The 26,052-nt window shown below is 41.7% G+C and overlaps 1 protein-coding gene across 2 annotated transcripts in view; it reads left to right on the plus strand.

Annotated features, from left to right (window-relative positions):
• The window catches only part of Mcm8 (minichromosome maintenance 8 homologous recombination repair factor), a 29,129-nt gene extending 3,126 nt beyond the window's left edge, over positions 1-26,003 (plus strand). Inside the window, exons 4-19 of one of the 2 annotated variants that reach the window (XM_028878636.2) lie at positions 141-223; positions 606-755; positions 2,010-2,113; positions 3,375-3,573; positions 4,573-4,658; positions 6,761-6,912; positions 7,224-7,419; positions 10,213-10,243; positions 11,041-11,181; positions 14,156-14,297; positions 15,546-15,741; positions 18,147-18,366; positions 18,749-18,958; positions 20,026-20,102; positions 24,189-24,378; positions 24,955-26,003. In XM_028878636.2, the coding sequence (XP_028734469.1) occupies positions 141-223; positions 606-755; positions 2,010-2,113; positions 3,375-3,573; positions 4,573-4,658; positions 6,761-6,912; positions 7,224-7,419; positions 10,213-10,243; positions 11,041-11,181; positions 14,156-14,297; positions 15,546-15,741; positions 18,147-18,366; positions 18,749-18,958; positions 20,026-20,102; positions 24,189-24,378; positions 24,955-25,047 (2,270 nt within the window). In that variant the 3' untranslated portion in view covers positions 25,048-26,003. The remainder of the gene's footprint in view (positions 1-140; positions 224-605; positions 756-2,009; positions 2,114-3,374; positions 3,574-4,572; positions 4,659-6,760; positions 6,913-7,223; positions 7,420-10,212; positions 10,244-11,040; positions 11,182-14,155; positions 14,298-15,545; positions 15,742-18,146; positions 18,367-18,748; positions 18,959-20,025; positions 20,103-24,188; positions 24,379-24,954) is intronic. The other variant, XM_037205235.1, reaches the window with a different exon arrangement.
• Positions 26,004-26,052: the final 49 nt, after the last annotated feature.

Consider the following 26,052-nt stretch of genomic DNA (forward strand, 5'->3'; position numbering starts at 1 on the left):
ATTCATACCAGTATTTATCCAAATCACAGTGCAATCTAAGTAAGGGGAGAAAGTGTATGGTATTTCTAGGGGTCTGTCTCAGGAAATAAAAATGCTTCCATGTGTGATTATTGGTGCTGATGCTGTGTTTGTTGGCTTAGTTTACAGTAATAGCTCTCCTTGTATTGAGAAGATTCAAGCATTTGAGAAATTTTTCACAAGGCATATCGACTTTTATGATAAGGTGAGTGCTGTCTACAACAACACGGACAGTCTGTCTCTATGTGACAGCTAACTGGACAGGATGTTTGAGGTGCTAGTGAGCATGAGCACGGGAGTTGGATGGGTGTCGCTTAGAGCCTGGCTCTACCACTTACCAGCAGTGTGGACCCAAGTGAATCATATTCTCTCCATTTTAGCTTTCTCATCCTTGGAGATACTACTATAAATACCAATTTCAAAAGTTTGTTAAGTATGTATGTAAAAATATTTACAGTATTACAGCTATGTAATAAAACTTAGAATTATTACTGTTTGATTATTTTATGCTTTCTGCATACTAATGGTCAGCTATGGTCATTGACTCAGAAAAGCAATTGTTATATTTAAATTTTAATCTTTTATAGGATGAAATAGAAAGGAAGGGGAGCATTTTAGTAGATTTTAAAGAACTGACAAAAGATGATGAACTAACTAACTTGATACCAGATATAGAAAATGCACTAAGAGATACCCCTGAGAAAACCTTGGCGTGTATGGGCCTGGCAATACATCAGGTAAGTTTGGCCAACGTTTTAAATGGAGATACCATAGTGCCAGTCCTTTTTAAAAGGTTCTTAGGTTTTACTAACAGAAGAACAGGGTAGAACTTAATGATTGCAGACTTCCCCAAGAGATAACAAGGTCAGCCTACATACAGTTTACTTGAATCACTTAATCTTACTAAAGATACAGAAGTCATACTTCCTTTGTGAGGAGGCCTCTGATTTAATATGAAATACCAAACAAGCATGGTGTCCGGAACTTGGAGCGAAAGGACTGCCCTCAGGTGGAGTTTCTTTGGCATCAGGGAAATCACTTATTTCCTTGCGGGTCCCATGGGTAAACCAGAAGTAATGGTTGTTCTGTGCTTGGATCAGTTTTTCTCAGGGACAGGACACAGCACCTGAAAGCACCCACAGAAGTGCTTCAGGGTCAGGGAGCAGACCCGGGACAGGCACAGATAAGTGCCGGGTGCCTTCAGAGGCGGGGCAGCATGGGCAAGCTCAGGGGAGGGTGTGGGCTTATGAGGGCTCTTAGAGGGGTATGTAGAACCTGGACACAGCGGGGGAGGTCAGGATGTGCAGCTGCAGTGGACACATCATCACAGTTGTGCGCACTGCTGGGAGCCCTGCACGGTAACCTTGCCTCTTACCTCAGACTCATCCAGTCCGTTATTTCTCTAGCCAGGCAACCACGGCACCTCTTTATCTCTAACATGCTCTTAATCACAATTTCTTTCCATCCTTCCTGCTCTGGCTTGGGCTGAGGCATGGCCTACAGAAACTTTTTTAGTGGAACCCAGTGGGTAATGGCTTTGAGGGCTGTTATTTTATCTTATGTGTATGAGTGTTTTCCTCCACATATATGTGTATATTGTGCGTGACTAGTGCCCAAAGAGGTCAGAAAAGGGCATTGGTTCCTCTAGAACTGGACTTATGGATGGTTCCGAGCCACCATGTGGGTGCTGGGAACTGAACCTCAGTCCTTTGCAAGAACAGCAACTGTTTTTAACTGCTAAGCCATCTCTCCAGCCCCTGCTGTAAGGACTTTAATGTTAAGTTTATTTGGGACAGAAGGTAGGGATGCTGAAGTTTTCTGGTACAGGTACAAGAAGATCCCAAATAAAACAATCTGCTGCAGAATAACAAATTATCGGTCTTTTAACCTACCATCACATACTGTTTATTTTTTTCTGAGCTGTTCATGAACTTTGGGCTATCTATGAGAATTCTGCTTAAAGAATATTTACTTTTCAATTGTCGACTAAGGTATTAACCAAGGACCTTGAACGGCATGCCGCAGAATTACAAGCTCAAGAGGGATTGTCTAATGATGGAGAAACAATGGTAAATGTGCCACATATTTTTGCAAGGTGAGAAACGATGCTATTTTTTCTTAATTTTTTTGATTATTTTACAAACAAATGGGTTTCATTGTGAAATATTTATACATACATATATCATTATTTTGTTTTTACTTTCTTCCCATCCCCCACTGGCCTCACTTATTTCCCCTCTCAGCCTTTGCCAGGACCCCTTCCTCCCCTTAAGTAGTCCCCACCTGTGAAACCGAGGCAGGCTTGTCTCTGTATGGAGTCGTTTTATGTCCCACCAGCTGGCTCCCTGATAACCACACGGAGACTTGTTATTAATCATGAAAGATTGGCTGATCGCTTAGGCTTGTTTTTAACTAGCTCTTATAACTTAAATTAACCCATTTGTATTCATCTATGTGCTGCCCCAAGGCTCATTTGCCTCATTTACATACTGTCCATCCTGCTTTCCTGCTGCTTCCTTGCGACTCTGCCCTTCTTCCCAGCATCCTCTGTCTCTGGAAATCCTGCCTAGCTATTGGCCATTCAGCTCTTTATTAAACCAGCCAGAGTGACACTTCTTCACAATGTACAAAATGTCTCAAAACCACAACAAAACAAAGCAAAAAAATAAAAAGAGAGAGAAATGGAAAAAAATTAAAAAAAAGTTAGAAACCCCAAAGTCACTTTATCTATAGAGTTTTCCTTTTGGAATTATTTTTCCTTCTTTTTTTTTTTTTTTTTTTTTTTTGTTTGTTTTTGTTTTGTTTTTGTTTGTTGGTTTATGTGTTTTGGTTTGGTTTGGTTTTGGTTTTTCAAAACAGAGTTTCTCTGTTAGCCCTGGCTGTTCTGGTACTCACTCTGTAGACCAGGCTGGCCTCGAACTCAGAGATCCACCTGCCACTGACTCCTGGATTCTGGTATTAAAATCGTGAGCCTCTACAGCGGCTTCCTTTTTCTTCATTATCTCCCTCTCACTTTTTCTCTAGACAGCAACATATGGGATTTTGCATTTTTCATTTTTTTTTTTTTTTTTTTTTTTTTCTGAGACAGGGTTTCTCTGTGTAGCTTTGCGCCTTTCCTGGACTCACTTGGTAGCCCAGGCTGGCCTCGAACTCACAGAGATCCGCCTGGCTCTGCCTCCCGAGTGCTGGGATTAAAGGCGTGCGCCACCACCGCCCGGCGCATTTTTCATTTTTAATAACATTTAACTTGTGAGATTTCTGGTACGAATTCTGTGGCTGCTCCCAAAGAAACTTGTGAAAACAACTCTTTCTGTTCATTGTATGTTTAGATAGGCACATTCTTGTTTTATTTTTAGAGTGTACAACTATGAGCCCTTAACACACCTCAAGAACGTCCGGGCAAACTGCTATGGAAAGTACATCTCCATAAGAGGGACCGTGGTCCGTGTGGGGAACATAAAGCCTCTTTGCACCAAGATGGCTTTTCGTTGTGCTGCATGTGGAGAGATTCAGAGTTTCCCTCTTCCAGATGGGAAATACAATCTTCCTACAAAGGTGATTCGTCCTTTAACTGGCTTTACCTTCGATCTTCTTTAAGAAGGCACATCCGTTTACAGAACATTTCCCAGTGTCTTTGAACAGAGTTGTCACAGAGCACATGGCCTTACATTTAGAGCTCAAACCCACAGGACTTTATTATTTCTCATGATTTCTTGGTTGAGAAGGCTGGGAAGAACCCTCACCTGGGTAATTCTGCCTCTGTGTCTCTGTGGAGTTGCCATCACGTGATGGCAAGAGCTGGTAAAGTGAGGTATCCTGGCTGAACACCTTTCTTATGGGCTGGTTTTGGCTTTTCACACATATGAGGGCAGTTCAGAGCTTGTCATCTGCTCATGGCTGCTGATGGCTGTTGTGGAAAGAGATCAGTTGGTAGGCAGAATACTGCCTTTCATAAGCCAGCCTTGCAAATCATGCTCTGTCACTCTGTCACAGTCAGTGGAGTCAGTCACAGACTGCCCCAATTCCAGGGGAGGAAACTGACTCCTGCTCCCGATAAGGGAGTTAATACTGTTGTGTAACTGCTACAGTGCCTTAAGTTTAAATGCATCTTCAGCTTCAAACACCCAAAAAGTGACTTCAGAAGACTTGAACACAGTCTGCATATACAATGAGCATTACTAGTTAGGTGACTATAACCCTGCAATGCAAAGGAGGCTGGAGGAGAGCCGAGGGTTCATGAAGGTCCTTAACGAAAGACTTTTCAAAAGGAGAAGACTGGGTCAAAGCATGTAGACTGAAGGAGAAGGGGCAGTCAGGGAGCCCAGGACTGGGAGAGTTCCTGGGCACAGAGGAAGGAATAGGTACATGATATGGAGCTAATGGGGAGCTTTGGCTACTCACAGCAAAGAGTAAGTACAGAAAACGAGAAGGGTCAGCTAGAGAAGGACCAAGAATGACATCTGAAGATTGTAACAAGAAGTGGGTGAGATTGTAACTTAGTGCCTAAGATGTGGTCATGGCTTACAGAAGCTGGGTGTCAATCTTGTGTTGCAGTGTCCTGTGCCCGCATGTCGAGGGAAGTCATTTGCTCCTTTGCGCAGCTCACCCCTCACAGTCACAACGGACTGGCAGTTGATCAAGTAAGCACTCAGAACAGGAAGTAAAGAGGAGTTCTTATTCTGCTGAGAAAAATCTGTGGTTTTATCATATGTATTGTGGCATCTGATCTGCAAACAGTGCTTATTTGATGAGCCTGTGTTTTAAAATGATAACTATCTCTTTGAAGTTGATTGGATTGGTTACTCGGTTCTAGAAAGGATGCAGCTATTACATCCCATAGCTACTGAGAAGTGGTTCATTTTGTGTTTAAATGTTGTGACTCATTTCATATTCCATGATGGACTGATTAATATTGAAGTTATAATCACTTAAAAGTGGGCTGTTTTATGATATGTTCTCATTTTCTTTTCAGCATTTTATACCATTTGCTGTTAGCTTATTTTGCTTTGTTTGTTTTGCAAGTAAGACATTATTTCTATATTTTCAAAGAAGATTTATTTTTATTTATGTGTAGTATGTCTACATGAATCTATGTCACGACTGTGTGAGTGCCCGAGGAGGTCAGAGGAGGGACATTAGAAGCCAGAAGATTGAACCCCCTGGGGCTGTAGTTACAGGCGGTTCATGAGTGTTGGGAACTGAACCCGGGTCCCCAGGTAGAGCAGTAAATGCTCTTAACCACTGAGCCGTCTCTCCAGGCTCCTCATTTATGTATTTTTTATCTAGTCATTCCAGGGTTTTTGATTGTATGTCCGTGACCCCCCCCTACCTCCCCCCCTCCCCACACACACACAAAGTCTGACAGCTCTCAAGTCTCGGGTTATTTTCCTGCTGTGAGTGGGAGGTCCGATGCCGTTCCGGCTCTCATTCCCTTAGGGTGCTGGACTCCCCACCCCTTTTGTCATCTCTTCATTTGTGTGGTTAGGAAGTGGTGAAGGGGTATTTAGTTGTCTTCATGCCCCCTGACACTTTTTGTCCCAAGTTGTCTTCAGCTGTCCAGTGTACCATCCACTACTTTCTGAACTTCCAGTCAGATGCGTCCCTTCCATTACCCATCGCCTTGTGTTTGCCTTACCCTTCCAGTTCTCTGCGTGCTTTCCAAATTGAGTTGGCTCTTTGTTGTATCATTTCTAGAAATGTTTGCTTTTTATGTGCGTGGTTGTTATTGTGTTGAGACCAATTTTGTAACCCTTGTGTAACCTTGTACCCACAATTCTGTCTTAGCCTCTTGAGTACTGGGGTTACAGACACACACCACCCTGACTTATCCTGGTAATTTTAACTTTGTGATCTCATGCTTGTCCTCCCTCTGTTCCCATCTCAGAACGCTTTTTATTTTTATTTTATGACATGCTCTTAGACTCCTGTTTTTATTTTCTCTTCCTTGAATTACTGCCATTTCAGAGATCAGGTGAGAAATTGTTTGGAGAGGTGGGATTGTCTCTGCTGCTCTCTGTGGGTTGGAGTTCTTCCACCTTGGGCCTTCTTCCTGAGTAAGATGGGAGTTCTGGTTATTCTGAGTGTTCTTGAATTGGTTCGAGTGTCTTAATGCTGAACTGAGGAGGCTCTATTCTGGTGTTGAGATAGCGTCAGGGACATCTGAGCTCCCCTCTTAGAAGGAATTTGCCCATTTCTGTAGGCTAGTGCTCTGCTGCCTGATGGTAAATTCTCATTCTTTCCCTGCCTGATTGCCCACTCCTTCCAAAGAAATTCTAACCACTTACTTCTGTACTGTCTCTTGCTGCCCACCCCCGACTTCGAGAAGCTCTTGGGGCTCTGCCGGGAACCTAGGTTGCCACTTCTCTGTCCCCTTGTGAGCTTTGTCGGTGTGGTCTGGACGTCACTGTGCTTCACCCATCACTTCTGTACTGTTTACTCTCTTCAGAACTTTCACCAATGTCTCACTTGTTGACGCCACTTTGACATGCTCCAGACTTGTCTTCACTTCTGTGGTGAGTCTTACTTGTTGGATTCTTGAGGAATGCTAGGGAAATGAATGTGTATGTTCCTTCTGCCCTCCTGAATATGAACTGCTGAAGTAATTTTTGAAATGCCATTGAACTCCTTAAAAACCAGCCTGCCTTCGTATAGAACAGCAGTGTGCAGATCCTGGAAAGTCACTGTGTTGAAGAGACAACTGAACGTAAGATGTGTCCTAACTGAAAACTGTTGAATGCCTTAGGATACAGGAGCTGATGTCTGACGCACAGAGAGAAGCGGGCCGGATCCCTCGAACAATAGAGTGTGAACTTGTTCATGATCTTGTAGATAGTTGTGTCCCAGGAGATACAGTGACTATCACTGGAATTGTCAAAGTCTCAAATACCGAAGAAGGTATGTTGTAACTTTCTTCATGACTGTTTCTCACCAATGGTATGTTAGATGTTAGCTTTTTTTCTCTGTATAAGATACTTCTGCATCTCAAATAATTTAGGAATTCTGTGTTTCTATGTAAGATGAAGTGTCCTAGTCCTCAGGAAGCTGAGGTAGAAGGATTGTCACAGTTTGAAGTTAGTCTTGAGGCCTTGTCTCTAACAAGTCTCAAGTGAATGAGTAAATAAAGTCACTGAGTCATAAATCTTGTTTAACAGTCAAGTTGTTGTATAGAAAATGAAAACAATACATTTAATATTTTGGATTTTCAGGTTCTCGGAATAAGAATGATAAGTGCATGTTCCTTTTGTACATTGAAGCAAATTCTGTTAGCAATAGCAAAGGACAGACAGCGCAGACTGCAGAGGACGGTTCTCAGCATGGGACGTTGATGGAGTTCTCACTTAAAGACCTGTATGCCATCCAAGAGATCCAGGCTGAAGAGAACCTGCTGAAGCTCCTAGTCAAGTACGTCTCAGTGGCCCGAGGCTTTGTGTGGATGTGCATGTCAGCGAGCTCTTGGTTATTGTCAAAATAGTCAAAACGGTCAGCAACCTTGAGTCCATAGGCCGCATGTAGCTCGCTGTCTTTGTTCCAGGACTTGCGAGGGCTTTTGTGGTTTTGAATGGTTAAAAAAAAAAGTGAAGAGTACTTCAGACGAGATCGGGCGTGTTCAGGGTGGTATGGCCATAGACTGAAGAGTACTTCATTACACAAAATTATATGAAATTCAGGTTTCAGTGTCCATAAATAAAGCTTTATTGGAACAGAGCCACAGTCAGTCACTTACATGATATCCTAGCTGCCTTTGCACTGTGTGACAGAAGTGAATAGTAGCAACAAAAGATGTGACATGGCAAGGGGTGTTTATACTGAGGCCTTTTTAGGAAAAATGATACCTAGCGTAAAGGATGACTCTCACGCAGAAGTTTGCCGTGTTGTTATTAGTTTGTAATATACTCACCATACTTGATGTAGTATGCTTTTGGCATTCTGGCAATTTGGGGGTAATTTTGAAGAAATGAGGAAAATCAGGAGACTGCATAAAAGGTTACGTTGGAGAGGTGAAGGAAGGAGACTTGGAATGAGTTCCATGAAGAAATTGATCAAGGCTTTGGGCTCCAGAGTTGAGTCTTCTTTCTGCTTTTTGTATGTCAGTTTGCCAACTGAGGGAAGTTTTGAGTTACTTGAGTTCTTGTCCTTAAACTCTCGGAGTTTCCCACCCAATAGCCACCCTGACCTACTCGGGAAGCTAGTGCTGTGATAGGGTCGGCATGTGTGAGCCACCCAGGAGCTGTCTGAGCAGGCAGTGCCCAGGAGCAGCCGGGTTGGGCGCAGACGCCTGCCATTCCTCTTAGGGCTGTAAGTGAGGCAGCCGCTTAGTGGCCCTTCTGCACTACTCATCAGCTTGTCTTCCTTTCCTTCTGTCTTCGTGTTGGTGATTTCATCATTCAAACTAAAGTTCTTCAAGGAATTCTCTTTCACTTTATTAATCTAGCAGATTGGCAAAGTAGGCAGGCTAGTTTTTAGGAAGTTTTTAGTGAAACACACCCACCGGCTTGATGGGCATGTTGTTAGTGGTTGCTTTCCCCACCACAAGTTGAGTGCTAGAGACTGAGTCAGTACAGTCTACATCCTGGACCTTTAGTTTACTGACCTGTACTAGATAACAAATGGAGGAGCACAGACAGAGAAGATAGTATTAGAATTGTCAATATACAGCAAGTTATGTTTTGGTTTAGATTCTTTGGAAGCAACAGTTTGGTTAAGTGCCATTTATTTGGGAGAAGAGCTCAGAAGTAGCAGAAAGGCAGGAGAAACAGACAAGGGATGGCAGCCGGGCTGTGGTGCCCTGATGAGAAGGCCTCCTGGGGACCTAGATTGGAGGAGCAGCCCAGCGCTTCTGTCCTGTCCTGTGTCTACTGAGGATGCTTCTGTGGCCATAGAAAAGTCTGCGATAGGCAGGCACAAGTGCTAGGGAGGAAGCAGGTGGCAGTTAGACCAGCACATGGTAAAGATTAGTTCAAGGGGCTCCAGGTTCTGTTTACATTTATTGAAACAGGAGGAAGATTCACACTTTACTCCTGGCTACTACCCTGTCCATTTTGATTTGTTCCTTACTTACAAAATGGACACATGCAAATACTATGTGTGTGTGTGTGAGTGTGTGTGCACATGCGTTATGTGGACATCAGGTATGTTCCTTGTGTTTCTCTATTGCTAAGCATTTTACATTTTGCGCCAGTCTCTCAGTGAGCCTGGAGCTTAGAGGTTGGCTAGGCTGGGCACTGAGCACCAGGGATCCCTACTGTCTCCGCCTCCACAGTGCTAGCATTGCAGCTTTCCACTATACCTGTGGTGGGTTGTGGTTGTTGTTTGTTTGTTTGTTTTGTTGTTTTTTTGTGGGGGGGCATTGTTTGTTTGTTTCTTTTGAGACAGGGTTTCTCTGTGTAGCCCTGGCTGTCCTGGAACTCATTCTGTAGACCAGGCTGACCTCGAACTCAGAGATTTGCCTGCCTCTGCCTCCAGAGTGCTGGGATTAAAGGCGTGTGCCCCCAGCACCCAGCTTATACTTGGTTTTTTAACATGGTTCAGGAGTCTGAAATCCTTAATCTTTGGCAGCCAACGCTGTATAGGCCGAGTCATCTCTCCAGCCCTTGTAGAGCTATTTCCTTATATTCACATTTTCATCTGACCCTTTTGAATTGAACTGAAAAGAAATGAGGTTTTATACCACCTTAAAATACTAACCTTTGTGCTGAGCTCACTCATGAGTGTCCTTTTGGTGACTTGACTACACAGGTCTAAAGATATGTTCAAATAAAACAAGGAGTTCAGGAATGTGGGAAACCTGAAAGTAGTGCATTTTAAGTGTTAATTCTGTAAGATTAGCTGTATATTGAGTTACTTTAAGATGTTTTGCAAGCACCCCCTCAGAGGCATGGATTTTAAATTATTCTTCCCTTTATAGATTAAATAAGATTTTAATAAAGTTTACAGTAAGAATAAAACTTGAGGGGGTGGTGAGCTTTATGCTCGGGGGCAGGTGGTCTCTGTGGTTGAGGCACTGGTACAAGTGAGTTAAAAGCAAATAAAGAGAAATTTCAAAAAAAAAAAAAAAAAAAAAAAAATAAAACTTGAGGGTTTACTTGGTGTCCTTTTATACACTAAGTAAAGGAAATTAAGCAAATTGTAAAGTAGATCTTCTAATGAACTTATGAAATTTAAGTTAGAATTTATAAATTGTATTCTATTTTTCAGCTCACTTTGTCCTGTCATTTTTGGTCATGAAGTAAGTATATTACTTGACCTTCATTCAACAAGCACATCATGTTGGCAATACTAATATGAAAAAGTAATGAGAGTCTCTTACCAGTTATTAATATTTTAATATGAATCATCATTCTCTATAAGTTGATTATGTGGGAGGCAAATAATGGCCCCCTGGACCTGTTGACAGTTCCTGGGAATGGACACCTATGACAAATAGACAAAGTAATTAGACAGACACCAAGTTAAAGTAGGCTCCAATAGGTGCTTCTCACTTGGGAATGGATTGTTGCCATACAAAGTTGCTCTTAGCAATTTCTAAGATACCACACTGATTTATTTACTTTTAGTCTTCGTTTTTAATCATTTATGTTATAGAAGTTTGTTTCTAGATTTTTTTTTTTTTTTTTTGGTTTTTTCGAGACAGGGTTTCTCTGTGTAGCTTTGCGCTTTCCTGGAGCTACTTGTAGCCAGCTGGCCTCGAACTCACAAAGATCTCTGCTCTGCTCCAAGTGCTGGATTAAAGGCGTGCGCCACCACGCCCGGCATGTTTTTGTTTTTTGAGACATGTCTGGCTTTGTTTTTTGACTTCATTGTAAAAATAATAATAGTAAAGTCCAGTTATGTTTAAAAGTATCCTAGCTGGCGGTATAGCTTAGGGATAGAGCATCTGACTAATTAGGCACCAAGCCTTGGGCTGCATCAGCACTGCGAAGGGGAACTCATCTCCAGACAGACAAGTCATGCTCTAACCATGCAGGAACGCTTCTTGCTAGTCATCTTGATGTTTTCCTTTTTTGTTCCCTTCTTCCACACAAGCTCGTTAAAGCAGGTTTGATGTTAGCACTCTTTGGCGGTAGCCAGAAGTACGCAGATGACAAAAACAGGATTCCCATTCGAGGAGACCCACACATCCTGATTGTTGGAGATCCAGGCTTGGGAAAGAGTCAGATGCTGCAGGTAGAAAATTGGTTATTTAGTATTTTGCCTTTTGCTTATATAATACATGCATAATTGACAGGTGGCATGTCTCAGCACATAGCATGTTTGGGTTGCAGAGGAATTGGAGTTTGTGTGAGTAATACGTTGTGTATCTGGCCCTATTTTCACATCAAGCTAGCTTCCTGCCACACGAACCACATAGGCATCCTGGTCTGTTGCGATATGAACTGATGAAATGCTATTTTCCTTATGCCATTATTACACCTAGCAATGCTTTGCTAGTCTGTTGTGATGTGACTACAACAATGAACAGAATAGTGAAGGAAGTAAAGCTATGTTGTGTATTCCTTCCATACAAGTACTTAAGCATCTTGTTAGGGCTTCAGAATATTCTGGTAAAGGTAAGGAATCTCTGTATATCGCCACCATTTCTCTGAATCCAAAGCAAAACAACTTTTCTGACCAGTTACTAGCCACCAAAGAAGATTCTGTCTCTCTGAGCCAGAGCCTGATGGTGTGTCCCTCTTGGGTCATGATTGCTCTAGAAGGTACTGTTTGTTAGAAAGCTTGTGGTTTTCTCAGAGTGATACCCAGCAGTGTCCTTCTTAAGGATGCTCCCAAACTCCCTCCTTCTTGCAGTCAGTCCCGTGCTGATGAATCTTTGTCTAGCAGTTGAGCGCTCTGGATGTATATCATAGTTGTCTTTGAAACTCTTTGAAGATAGTATAGGCAGCCTGAAGCTAGTGCTTATATATATGTAGTGTTCCTAGAGGTGGTCCTGATGTGAAACAGGACTGCTTTGATTTTGCCATGTGTCATCTCTATTCCCTGTGGTTGAATATTAAACCAGGCTTTTTAATTCCTTTAAAACATTGCATCCTTGTTTGGGTCTATGGCCAGAAGATCCTACTTTAATCTGTTCTGAGCCCTTGCAACAGCCTGATATCTGAGGCAAGAATTACCTAGTTATAAATGAAACAAAGTTTATAGTAAAAGTGAAAGCAGAGGCTGAAGAGATGGCTCAGTGGTTAAAAGCACTTGGTACTCTTGTAGAGGACCTGGATTTGGTTTCCAGTACCCACATAGTAGATCACAACTATCTATGTCTCTGGTTCTAGTGGATATGACGCCCTCTTCTGGCCTCCACAAGCACTACACATGTAGTAAAATACATTCATGTAAAACACACACACACACACACACACATATACATACATACACACATTATATATTATTTTTTGAAACAGCATGTGTGTGTGTGTGTGTGTGTGTGTGTGTGTGTGTGTGTGTATGTAGCCCTGGCTGTCCTGGAACTCTCTTTGTAGACCATGCTGGCCTCGAACTCACAAAGATCCACCTGCCTCTGCCTCTTGAATGCTGGGATTAAAGGCATAAATAAATATTTTTAAAAAGGAAATGGTACAACCAGGGATCTGAACTGTTGAAGCTTTCTTCTGTAGTTGGTAGCATTCTGTGTTTGTAACTTTTGAGTTGGTGTTAATAGGTAGAAGCCTGCTTTAACCTTCATGGTGTCTGGTTGTATATATCTGAAAATTTTATTTATATGTGTTGTTCACAGTGTTAAACAGTTTTTTTCTGGAACTTTTTTTTTTAACTTGCAAGTTCCTCTTGGTAAATAAACAGTTCCAGAATATATTTATTGGTCCTGAGAAAAATTTAATACCAAGCAATGACATTGTTAATTCTATTTTAAACCTAGAATGATGCTTTTAAAATCCTTGGTCAGGCTGGGGAGTTGACTCAGTGGCTAAGAGCAGCACCCATGTAAAAAGCTGGGTATGGCTGCACATGCCTGTAACCCTAAGGCTGGTGGGGTCAACCCCAAGAGCTCACTGATCACAGCCTCACTGATAATGGTAAACTTCTGGTTCAGTGAGCAACTCTGTCTCAAAACAGTAGAGAGTGATGGAGGAAGACAGTGACCACATGCACATACCCACAACACACACATATGCCACCACCAACGAAAGTGGAGGGTGATAGAGAAGGACATCACACACACACACACACACACACACACACACACACACACACACACACACACTCACTCCCAAAACAATACAATTTTTAAAAAGCTGTAATATTAAAGTCCATGCTGGTTTTTTTTTTTTTTTTTTTTTTTAAAAATTAGACCAGCACTGTCAGGAACCACTTAACATTTATATTCCTACTTCCCACTTAGTAATCCACCCCACTCTTAGAGAGTTGTGAAACTTCTCAGAAAAGACTAACAGGGAGGCCAAAGAATGTAGCTCAGTTGATAGACTGCTTGCTTGTCACACACAGAACCCTTGGTAGTGTACCCTTATAAAACCAACACTTGAGGGTCATCCTCTGGACCACATAGTGAATTTGAGGATGGCAGCCTCAGCTGTCATGAGACCCTGACTGGGGGTGTGGGGGGTATGGGAGAGTGGCTCAGCAGTTGAGAACATTTGCTGCTCTTTCAGAGGACCCAAGTTTGGTTCTCAGCACCCTTGTCAGGTGACTCCGAATCACCTGTGATTCCATCTTCAGGAGATCCAGTACCGATTCTGGTTTCTATGGGAACCAACACATTTGTGGTACACACCACAAATATCCATCAAAAACAAAAGAGACTTCAGGGATAGAGCACTGACTTAACATATGCATCACCCCCAGTGTGTGTGTGTGTGTGTGTGTGTGTGTGTGTGTGTGTGTGTGTGTGTGTGTGTGTTGTGTGGAGGCAGTCAGTTGATGTGAGGTGTCTTCCTTTTTTACTCTGCATCCTCCTCTTTGAGCCGGGGTCTCTCCCTGAACTTGGGAGCTTGTTGACTTGGGTAGACTGTCTGGCTAGCAAGTCTGCCTGTTTCCACTCCTGAAGCTCTGGGATTATGAATGTTGCACCGCTTTGTCCAGCTTTACAAGGGAGCTGGGCATCTGAACTTAGGTTCTCATGCTTCATGGCAGCAAACCTGAGTGATCCTGTTAAACCTTTTGTTTTTAATAGGCAGCATGCAATGTGGCGCCTCGTGGTGTGTATGTCTGTGGAAATACCACCACCAGCTCTGGGCTGACTGTAACTCTTTCAAAAGACAGTTCCTCTGGAGATTTTGCTTTGGAAGCTGGTGCCCTGGTACTTGGTGACCAAGGTAAGAGACAAAAGGGATTAATAATTCTGGGGCTTAAAAACTTAAAAAACTTCAGCCAGGCAGTGGTGGCGCACGCCTTTGATCCCAGCACTTGAGAGGCAGAGGCAGGTAGATCTCTGTGAGTTTGAGGCCAGCCTGGTCTATAAAAGCAAGTTCCAGGACAGTCAGGACTGTTACACAGATAAACTCCGTCTCGAAAAACCCTAAAAACAAAACAAAACAAAGCCAAACCTCCTTTTCTTGTTGAAACAGTGGGCTTGCTGTGTAAGTCAGGTTCCCTCAGGAGGTAATCCTCCAGCCTCTGCCACCTAAGTGCTGGAGTTAGAGGCACGTGACACCCACCTCAGCTTAATTTCTTCATTTCAGTGAATTAGTTTGAGAGCCATTTGGACAGCACTGTCCTAGCCAGTGGATTGACAGTGAGTGTCAAATAATAATTGAACACACAGTGCTATCATTTTTATTTCTGTTATGCAATTGAAGCTGGTTTGTTTTCACAATCTTACAGCAAATAGATGTCAAAGTTAAATAATCATAAAATATGGATGGTTTCTACACCTCCCACTTGATGACCCTGTCACATTTGTGGTCATTTGTTTTGGAGTTTTATGGTAAGTTCCTGTGGAGCAGGAGTGGACTGTCCTGTGGGCTACCTCGTTCCCATTGCTTAGTGTGTGTGTGTACAGTGAGTACCCACCTATTGAGCATTTCTGCTACTTAGCTCAAAATCATTCTAGTTACCTTGAACAGGAAAGACAGTGGATGCCATCTTGTGCTCTAGAAGGATTGCCCCATGAATTTAGAGCTGTGACTTAGTTTTCTTTATTTGACTCCATCTTGGCCGCTTTCTGCAGCAGAATCTGTTCTCATTAACATGACCACCTTTCTTCCAGCAGCTATCACCATGTTTTTACTTGGCTGCCTCTTGCTGGCCGCATAAAATGTAAGCTTCCCAAAGGCAAGGGGATTTTATCTTTCTGGTGCTGTTCTACATGCCTGGAACATGGCATCCGTGTACAACTGATAGTCAGCAAATATCTTCTGCAGCAGATCGGAACATCGGAAGTGGCAGAGCCTTTCCGAAGGTCTCAGGTGAAGGAAATAATGCAAATAAGGGCACTTAGCTGTCAGGCTGCCAGGCTAACATTTGATAATTTTACATACTAGAAACAGGTGGAAATAATCCCTGTGCAGTAACTTTTGCCTTACAAAAAGATGTTTTTGTCTGTTTTCCTCCTGTGTGTGTAGGCATTTGTGGAATAGATGAATTTGATAAGATGGGGAACCAACATCAAGCCTTGTTAGAAGCCATGGAACAGCAGAGTATTAGCCTTGCTAAAGCTGGTGTGGTTTGCAGCCTCCCTGCAAGAACTTCTATTATTGCTGCTGCAAATCCAGTTGGAGGACACTACAATAAAGCCAAAACAGTTTCTGAGAATTTAAAGTAAGTCTCTGTGTACTGTGAGTCAGTAAGGAAAAGATAATTGAGAATATTCAGTGTGTAGCCATGGAAGTTACAGGTTTCCAGTAAATTTGCAGAAATGTGCTTAAGTCCTGAAAAACTGAGGTACCACAGAGAGCCTACCAGACTGGCAAAGGTTTTAGATGCAGTAATCAGTGTTAAGGAGTGAGAAAGAATCCTCACGTGCTCCACATGTTGAAACCTTGTATGATTATGTACATTGTGTTTATTCTAGCCACTCTATGCTTAGGAAATCCTGATCGTAGTTAACAACTCCATAGATGTGTTTGTAGGATGTGTAATGCAGCTTTATCACCATCAAAAATCAGAAATGGTTTAAACCTCAGTAAGACTGAACAGTGGGAGCAGCAGTGAGAAGCAAGTGACTTTGCAGACCCTGATAAAGGACCCTGTCTGCTTAGCTGAGTAAGAAGGCCTTTTCAAGAACAAGGTTTGCTTTGAGTTTGTGCTTCCTTTTTTTTTTTTTCTCCTGAGACAGGGTTTCTCTGTGTAGCCTTGGCCTGGAACTTGCTCTGAGGACCAGGCTGGCCTTGAACTCACAGAGATCAGCCTGCCTTTGCCTCCCAAGTGCTAGAATTAAAAGTATGAACCACCATGCCTGGCTTGTGCTTCCTTTTCTAATTCATTTTGTGCAGGGGAACACAATGTGTATAAAAGAAAAACAGACTTAACTGATACAAGTGAGAAGAGAGTACCTCAGGAAAGACTAGGGCCTTATGTGTAGATGGAGACAGCTTGTTTCTTTCTCTCTTCTTTTTAAATTTACTTTTTCTTAAAGATTTATTTTTATTTTATGTGTATTGGTGTTTTGCCTGTGTGTCAGAAGAGAGCGTTGGATCCCCATGGAGATGGAGTCACAGCTGGTTGTGATCTGCCTGTGGATGCTGAGCCGCCTCTCTAGCCCCTCCCTATCCCCCTTGTTCCTGAGATGAGGAATCTCACTGTGTTGCGCAGTGCTGGTCCTAAATTCATGGGCTATCTTTGCTCTCTTTTCTATCTTCTCTAGTCTTTACACGCTACAGGCATGCGATACAGCAAATGTTAACAATTTATACATCTTGAGCCAAGTGTGGTGGCACATGCACTTAATCCCAGCACTTTCACGGCAGAGACAAGTGGATTTTCCATGAGTTCAAGGCCAGCCTCACTTGGCATAGTGAGACCCTGTCAAAAAAAAAAAAAAAACAACCAAAAATGCTATTTAAATAGATATATAAAAATAATAAAAATTGTTACCAGGTGGTAGTGGTGCACCTTTAATCCCAGCTCTCTGGAGGCAGAGGCAGGTGGATCTCTATGAGTTCAAGGCCAGCCTGGTCTATAGAGCTAGTTCCAGGACAGCTAGGGCTATACAGAGACACCCTGTCTCGGAAAACCATAAATAATTTGTAATAATAAATTTAAGCATCTAAAATAGAGATTGTCAGGCCAGCAAGATCAATGGGTAAAACTTCAGTTCATAACCAACTCCCGTAAGTTCCACATGTGCTTCATGGTGTGCTTGCACATGCACACAAAGAAAAAATTTAAAAGTAAAAAATAAAACACAGTTGCGCTTGGAGATTTGGGGTGTCTTTATCCCTGCCTCCAACAAAGTCACTCTTCTATTCTTGGATTTTCCTAGTAAAATAATGAAATTCTATATTATAAAGTCTGTATAATCTTGTTGAACAAAACCTACAGTGGACTTGGTTGTTTTTAGCACAAGCCTTCTTTGGTGGTTTCATCAAAATCTTTAAACACTTTAGATTGCTTTTTTTTTTTTTTTTTTTTACAAATAGAAACTCCTCCTGATTGATGGGTTCAGTATGATGCCTAAATCTTTACTCTGTTATTCTTAGGGGCATATAGATGCTCTTTTTACAAAAGTAAGATTTTGCGTTTAAGTGGGACATGAGTACTTGAGAGACAGTGTTTTGATGAGACAAGCTATAGAAGCAGGACTGGAGTGATGGCGCAGCAATTAAGGACACTTGTTGCTCTTGCAGAGGACCTGGGCTTGGTTCCCAGCACTCACATAGCAGCTCACAACCATCCTTAATTCCAGGTCCAGGGCATCCAACATTCTCTTCTGACTTCCACAGGCACCAGGCATGCCTCTGGTGCATAGACACACGTGCAGGCAAAAAAGAAAACCGTCGTAGAAAAGAGCTCTGAAGGCACTGATAGCCTGTGTGTACCTGAGCATTGCCAATCGCATGCAGATCTCAGTGGCTTCGCTGTGTGGTGGGGAGGTGGAACGTGTAGCTATACTGAAAGCTTATTTCCTTAACTTAAAGCTTGACTGTTGTTTACTTCTGAATAGTTCCTTAGGTTTTTCTGTTTCCGTTCCAAACATTGCTGCTTCTTTCTTCCCTGCTTCCTAGGATGGGTAGTGCCCTACTGTCCAGATTCGATTTGGTCTTTATCTTGTTAGATACGCCGAATGAGCAGCAGGACCACTTGCTTTCTGAACACGTGATCGCAATAAGAGCTGGGAAGCAGAGAGCCGTTAGCGGTGCCACAGTGGCTCGTGCGCTCAGTCAGGATTCCAACACTTCTGTACTTGAAGTGGTTTCTGAGAAGCCACTGTCCGAAAGATTAAAGGTACACCTGCTTCTTAATCATTTAGTTCATTCCATGATGCTTTGGAATCATCTAAACCAGTGGTTCTCAAACTGTGAGTCCCGACCCCTTGGGGATTGGCTATCAGATGTCCTGCATATCAGAAATTTACATTACAGTTCTTAACAGTTGCAAAATTAGTAATGAAGTAGCAATAAAATAATTTTATAGTTGTCTCCACAACATGAGGAACTGTATTGAAGGGTCGCAGTATCGGGAAGGTGGAGAATCGGTGCTAAGGCAATTGGCTTGAGAGCTGTGACCATAGTGTTTGGTTTATTTGGGGAGACTTTTGGAACTTTTTAGTAACCTAAACAAGGTAACTTTATTAGCTTTTTTTTTTTTTTTTTAAATCCTACTCTAGGTGGCTCCTGGAGAGAAGACAGATCCGATTCCACATCAGCTGTTGAGGAAGTACGTTGGTTATGCACGGCGCTACGTCCACCCCAGACTGTCCACAGAAGCTGCTCAGGCTCTTCAGGACTTCTACCTGGAGCTCCGCAAGCAGAGCCAGCGCATGAGCAGCTCACCCATCACCACCAGGCAGCTGGAGTCTTTGATCCGTCTGACAGAGGTTTGCATTTCCAAAATTCATGCTTTTTGTGGCTGGAGGAAGAGGGGAGGAGCTTAGCCTGATGACACAAACCTGTAAGCTCAGTTACTCAGGATGCTGAGGCAGGAGGATTGCAAATTGAAGGCCTGCCTGGACTACAGAGTGAGTCCAAGGCCAGACTAGGTTACTTAATATGAGACATGTCTCAAAAATCATCAGAGGAGTTCAGTGGTCTTGAGTGTTTGCTTAGCATGTGCAAGCCCTAGGTTCAGTCTCCAGCACTGTAAAAGAGGTTTTGTGCGTGCGTGCGTGCGTGCGTGTGTGCGTGTGTGTGTGTGATCTCTTTTGTCTAGGAGACATTAAAAATTTTTTTGAAAAAGGATGAATAAAAGGGTTTTTGGAAGATTAAGTCACTTTTGTAACATATCAAAGCTACAGATTTCTTTCTAAGTATAGGACCAGTTATGCCAAACAATGTCAATTTTTTTTAATGACTCCTTAGATTCCTGGAGTGTCTGAAAAATAGTTCGATTACCTAGAATCCTGGGCATCCAAGTTGAGCATATGGGAACATGGAATATGTTGAGTGTTTTGACTCGGTGATTTGATTGTGTGACAGGTCTGGAGGCGTAGGCAGCCTTTCTAGAGCAGCACTTTTTGTCACAGTGTGTGGTGCTCCCAGTACTGCTGCAGTTAAAATTAGCCGCAACGAATGCTAAAGTTCTTTTGATCCTGAAATATGATTGACTCCTCCGGTATTTTAATTCAAATAAACTGATTTCCTGAAAATAAAAGGCAAGGACAGAAACACATTTTCATAGCCAAACCTCATGAAATGAACACTCAGGAAAAAATGTTAATAGGTAAAAATGAATTTTGGCTGTATTTTAAGCTATTTGTACACTTCTCTAATTTTTAAAGACATTTTTATTCTTTGAGAATTGCACACATGCATACAACGTATTTTGATCATATTCACTCCCAGCCCTCCCCATGCAGTGAATAATTAAGCTTAGATACAACACACTTACACAGATAATGGTGACAGTGTTTATCATTTATTGTAAAATAGTTGTTTTCTTTCATAGGCACGAGCAAGGTTAGAGTTGAGAGAGGAAGCAACTAAAGAAGATGCTGAAGATATAATTGAAATTATGAAACATAGGTAAGATTGACGCTGATTTTACATATATGGGGGGCAGTGCACACACGCACACACGTGTGGACATCAGAGGACAGCCAAAGTCAGTGTTTTCCTTCCTCTGTGTGTGTCCCAGGGATTGAACCGACCTTGTCAGCCCTGGCAAACGCCTTCATCTGCTCAGTCATCTTGCTGGCCCCCTAATTTTTGTAGGAGCTGTCTTTTCCCTTTCTCTTTTTCTTTCTCACCTCCCTACTCCCATCCTCACTCCCTCCTTCCCTTCCTCCTTTCTCCCTATCTCCTCCCCTCTCTGTCTTTCCTTCCTTCCTTTTGGTGTTTTTGATAGGTAATTTCTATTTCTTCAGGGTAAATTATGTAGCTATTGAATTTGCTTCATGTCAGAATCAGGGTGCTTTGCCAGTTCCTCTCTGACCCTGAATAACAGTTCTATACAGTTGAAGAACAAGGGTTTTATAGTCCAACTTCAGGCTGCCCGACAAGTTATACCACAGGCCGCAAGGTGGCTCAGTGCAATGAAAGTACTTGGCATGCAAATCTGATGATTTGACTCCTGGAAACAATATAAATGTGGAAGGAGAACCAACTCCACAGAGTTGACTTCCACACTTGTGCTGTGGCATGTGTACACACAATAATAGTGTTCTGTTAGTGGTAATTTAGTGCATGTTGGTGGACACTACTGTCTGCCAGATTTGATGATGTTAAAGGCTGCTCTTTCTCTGACTCATGCCATAAACTGAGATCAGATCTGTTGTGGGATATTTGTACACTGCGTGAAGATGTATTGCTGTGATTGGTGTAATAAAGAGCTGAATGGCCAATAGCTAGGCAGGGAAGGATGGGCAGCATTTCTGGGAAGAGAGAGGAAGGGGAGGAGGAATCTAGGCATACAGATTATGCTAGAGAGACACCAGGGAGACACTGAAGAGGTCAGACATACGGTACAGAGTAGAGGTAACCGAGTCACAGGGAAGAACATAGATTAATAAAAGTAGCTTAATTTAAGTTATATGAGCTAGTGGGAGAAGCCTAAGCTAATGGCTAAGCTTTCATAATTAATAAGAAGTCTCCATGTTGATATTTGTGAGCTGGTGGTCCCGATGAGAAATACTACTACACAGAACAGAAGTCACAAAGACGTTTTAGGTCTAGCAGTCTACTGTTCTTGTAATTAATTGTTCAGGAGTGTGGTGCCAATGATTACTCTCTCTCTCCCAGTAGGGAGGCTTCACATTGTTTTGCTTATGTTCACTATGGTTCTGCTCTACCTGTGGTTTCTTCCCTCTGCTTATGAGTAGAAGGGCACCCTGCTGCCCCCTAAAGTTGAGCAATAACCTGCAGCTTGTTACCTGCTTTTATAGGCAGTCTGTGGAAGAGAACCTTTTCTTTAATTCAGTGTGTCAGCAACAATGAGAGAGAATAGTTTGATCAAGTGGTTAGGATTACCTAGCATTATCAGAGATTGAGAGCTGGCTAGACACATCAAGTTCAGATCTGTTAGACTAACATGCTTTCTTGTATGAGAGCAAGGACCTTATCGTGTTTACCAGCATCTTTCCAGGGCCCACACTCATGGCTAGCATGTGATATTAAACTACTTCATTAATTCATTAATTAAAGTACACTCTTTAAAAAAGTTTGCCCTTTTATAGTTCCTATCTGTTCTGCTTCATTGAAACCACCATTAATGTGTTATCCTGTGAAATTACATTTTTAACTGGGAAGCAGAAACCTGAGCAAGAAAAATCTGAACCATGACATAATTCATCTGAGTTAGCATAGTACATAGTTGGACATTTTTTGAAAAGTAAATGTTTTTATTTAGTAAACAATTTATGTGAGTAGTCTTACACAATTAAAAATATTCTACAAAGAGTAGAGAGACTAGGTTGCTGTGAGATTTTTCCATTTCAGGGGAGTATGTCACATATTTTACCTATCTCTTTTTCAAATGGAAGCAAGGAAGCATGGATTAAAATTCAGGTATCATTCATTAGTAGTGTAACATTTAGAAAGTCATTTATCCTTACTTGCTAAAACCGTCTTCATCTGTAAAATGGAATAAGGATAATTCCCAAGGCTTGGGTTACTAGGAGGATGCCTGTGTTAAACAAGTATAATTACCATGTCAATAACTCAAGGCATTTCTGACATTAAAGGAACATTAATTTACTATATCATTCAGGTGGATTAAGCTTGAAGGTAGTAAATAATGTGCACTATTCTGTCATGTGCTCCTGTCTTACTTAAATGATGCACATTTCTGTTTGCACAGTTTCTTACCTATTTAAGGAACAGATTGTGACCTTTCAAGATCATTCCTAAGGACTCCTTAAGAATGAAGAGTGATTAGTTAGATTTGTTTACCTCCCTGAGCCCACTTCCTGACAGGTCACCAATACTTATCTGATAATTGCTGAGTAAAAAACTTCACCTGTTAAACTGGCTATGGGATTTTATGTGTCCCATTGTTCAGATGGAATCAGCAGTAGAGCTGGATTATAGGGTGGTTGATTCCATTTGTAATGGGTGTTTGCAGACTCTAGCCAAACTCAGGTCAGATGCCTATTTCCATCTTTTTGGTTTTTTGAGACAGGGTTTCTCTGTGTAGCTTTGCACCTTTCCTGGAACTCACTTGGTAGCCCAGGCTGGCCTCAAACTCACAGAGATCCACCTGGCTCAGCTTCCTGAATGCTGGGATTAAAGGCGTGCGCCACCATCGCCCGGCCTATTTCCCTCTTTTGATGATACTGTAAAAATAAGAGAAAACAGAAGAGAAGTGGGACTAGTGTCTGACTGCCATCCCTGCAAGTCAGCTGAGCTGAGTTCATTCCTAAAGTATTTATTTTTAAGATTTTTTTTATAGGTATATGTAGACAGACTTTTCTGTCCCACCAGTCAGTTCCCAAGTAACCACACAGAGACTTATTATTAAATGCTCAGCTGATAGCTCAGGCTTGTTACCAACTAGTTCTTATAACTTAAATTAACCCATATTTCTTATCTATGCTCTGCCACATGACAGTACCTTTTTTGTTGTTGTTTTTTTTTTTTTTGAGATAGGGTTTCTTTGTATAGCTTTGGAGGCTGTCCTGGATCTCACTTTGTAGACCAGGCTTGACTCAAACTCACAAAGATTCACCTGGCTTTACCTACCGAGTGCTGGGATTAAAGGCATGTGCTACCACCGCCCGGTGACAGTACCTTTTTTCAACATGACAGTTTCATCTTGTTTCTCTCTGTGTCTACTTGCAACTCCTGAGACTCCTCTCTTTTTCTTCTTTATGCTCTGTTTTCGTCTGTAAGTCCCACCTATCGTCTACCTGTCCAGCTATTGGCCAGTCAGCTAAAGAGAGTAATACAATTATCCAATGAGAGTAATACATATTTGCAGTGTACAAAGATTTACCTGCACATATCTCTGTACCATGAATACAGTGCCTTCGGAGGCCAGAGGAGAGAATGGAATCCCATGGAGTTACAGGTGCTTGTGAACTGCCATGTGGGTGCTCTTAAACCTGGGTCCTCGCAAGAGCAGCTTGTGATCTTAACCATTTCTCTAGCTCTCCTAGAGTATTTTTAAACATCTTTTCTTTGTAGATGCTGTGGTAGTTAATAATACATGTTTACCTGGGAAAGCAAAAAATATTCTGTTCAGAAATTTTAGTTTTATTAATCAGTAAGAATGTTTTTGATATTGGTAATATTGTTTTTCAACTCAACATTTTTGCATTTCTTGTTTGCAAATTTGTTTTGGTGTTTTGAGAGATGATCTTCCTTTGCCCTACCTGGGTTGATACTTGTTATGTATTTCAGGCGGTTTTTAAACTCAAAGAAGTTTTGTGCCTTAGCTCCCGAGCACTGCGATTGCCGGAATGTACCACCACTCCTACCTCAAAGTTTTGTTTTTTTTTTTAAAGGCAATAATTGTGTTCAAAATATATTTATGTCAATATATATCATATTGAATTTCAAAGTAGCTAAGTAAATCTCACAGTTATTCCCAAACTTCTATTATGACTTGGAACCCATTCCAAAAATGTCTGTAGCCATGCCACATGAGATAATCCTTTCTTCTCCATCCTTAAGCATGCTAGGAACTTACTCAGATGAGTTTGGGAACCTGGATTTTGAGCGATCCCAGCACGGCTCTGGAATGAGCAACAGGTCAACAGCAAAAAGATTTATTTCTGCTCTCAACAGCATTGCTGAGAGAACTTACAATAATATATTTCAATTTCATCAACTTCGTCAGATTTCCAAAGAACTAAACATTCAGGTACGATAACCTAAATACTTACTAGTTTTTTTTGTAATAATTTCAGAGGGCCCTTATTAAGACAGTTTCTCTTGGAAACTGGAGTTCTATGGAACTCTGTAGACCAGGCTGGCTTTGAACTCAAGAGATCTACCTGTCTCTGCCTCCCAAGTGCTGGGATTAATGGTCAGCAGAACCATACCCAGCAAACAAAACCACTTTTTAATTTTAAGATTTTTTTTTTGTTGTTGTTACTTCTCAAAGGTTTTTGGCCTTTTGATAGAGGGACTTTTCTAGGAAGACTTGGGCTCTGTCTTTTCCTGACTGTCCTGTGCTAGTCAGAGGGTTGACTCTGATTTCTCATCTGTTGAATTATTGTGATCCCACCTGCTCCTACTTCAGAGTTCTAATGGAAGCTTAGATGTAAGGTCATGCAATTTCAAAAGCTAGTCTAAGTTGGGTTTTGGTTAAGACAAAGGATTCTTTACTCTTTGGAGTGTTTAGGAAACTTGTTGGGTGTATGTCTGTTTAGAGATTGATGTAAAAGTCATATTTGGCATTTTACTGAATGGACTGACTCTGGATGTTTGCTTCTAGGTTGCCGATTTTGAAAACTTCATTGGATCACTGAATGACCAGGGTTACCTCTTAAAAAAAGGTCCAAAGATTTACCAACTTCAAACTATGTAACAGACTTACCAAGTCAGAGCCACCTGTGGTTTATTAATAGCTCAAAATGATCTTAATTACAAAAACTGAAAATGAAAGTTCTGAAAAATGACACACAACTCTTGTAACAGAAGAAAGTGTTAGTTATGATCAGCTAAGAAGTGGTGAAGTTGTCCATTAATAATCCACAATTTATCCAGAAGGCTAAAAGTAATTTAGTTATATTATCTAAATAACATAAACATTATTTATACTTTTTCTTGTTATATTTTTATTACTATTTCATAGTTTTGTATATCAGGTGTCTATCAGACATTCAGGTAATACATAAATAAATGAGTATGTGTTCTGGTGAAAGTTTATTTACATTAAACTTTGAAATGTTTTAAGTCACAAATAAAAACTATTTGCTTCTAACCTTCATGGTTATGGGTAGTGGGTCTGACTTGACTTCTCATTGGAAGTAGTAGAAATTTGTTGACTTAAGCAGAAGTCCTTTCTGGAAAATACTTATTTACAGAATCGTATGAAGGCTGATGACTAAAACAAAGGAGAAAATCTTCCAGGAGTAGTTTGTAAAACTAGCCTGCTGCCACAGTGTCTACAGCGCTCCTGCCTCTGTGTCTCATGGCTGCCCTTCCTGCGCTGAGAACTGCCTCTGCAGAGCGTGGCAGTGGCAAGGACGCTCTTCCTCCGGCCTCCTAAGAGAAAGCACAACAAGAAAGGTTGGTTTGAAAAGCTGGATTACATTCTGGGGAGTTTCCTGAGGTCTGCTTCAAGGGGGCAGGACCCATAAAGTCAGAATTCACCATATTGTCTGAGAGGCTTCAAGTGGAACTGGACCTCTAGCTAAAACATCCTTTATATCTATAACCACCAAACACTTTAGCATGTAAGCACTCAGGCATTGTGAGCCACTGATTAGAAATAAACTCAACTTCTGGGAAACTGGATGGATGAAAAATTGAAAAACAAAATGTAGGTGGATCTTTCTGTCCTGCCAGCCAGTCCCCAAATAGACGACAT

Source organism: Peromyscus leucopus, chromosome 4 (genome assembly GCF_004664715.2).
Source record: "Peromyscus leucopus breed LL Stock chromosome 4, UCI_PerLeu_2.1, whole genome shotgun sequence".
Lineage (NCBI taxonomy): Eukaryota > Metazoa > Chordata > Mammalia > Rodentia > Cricetidae > Peromyscus > Peromyscus leucopus.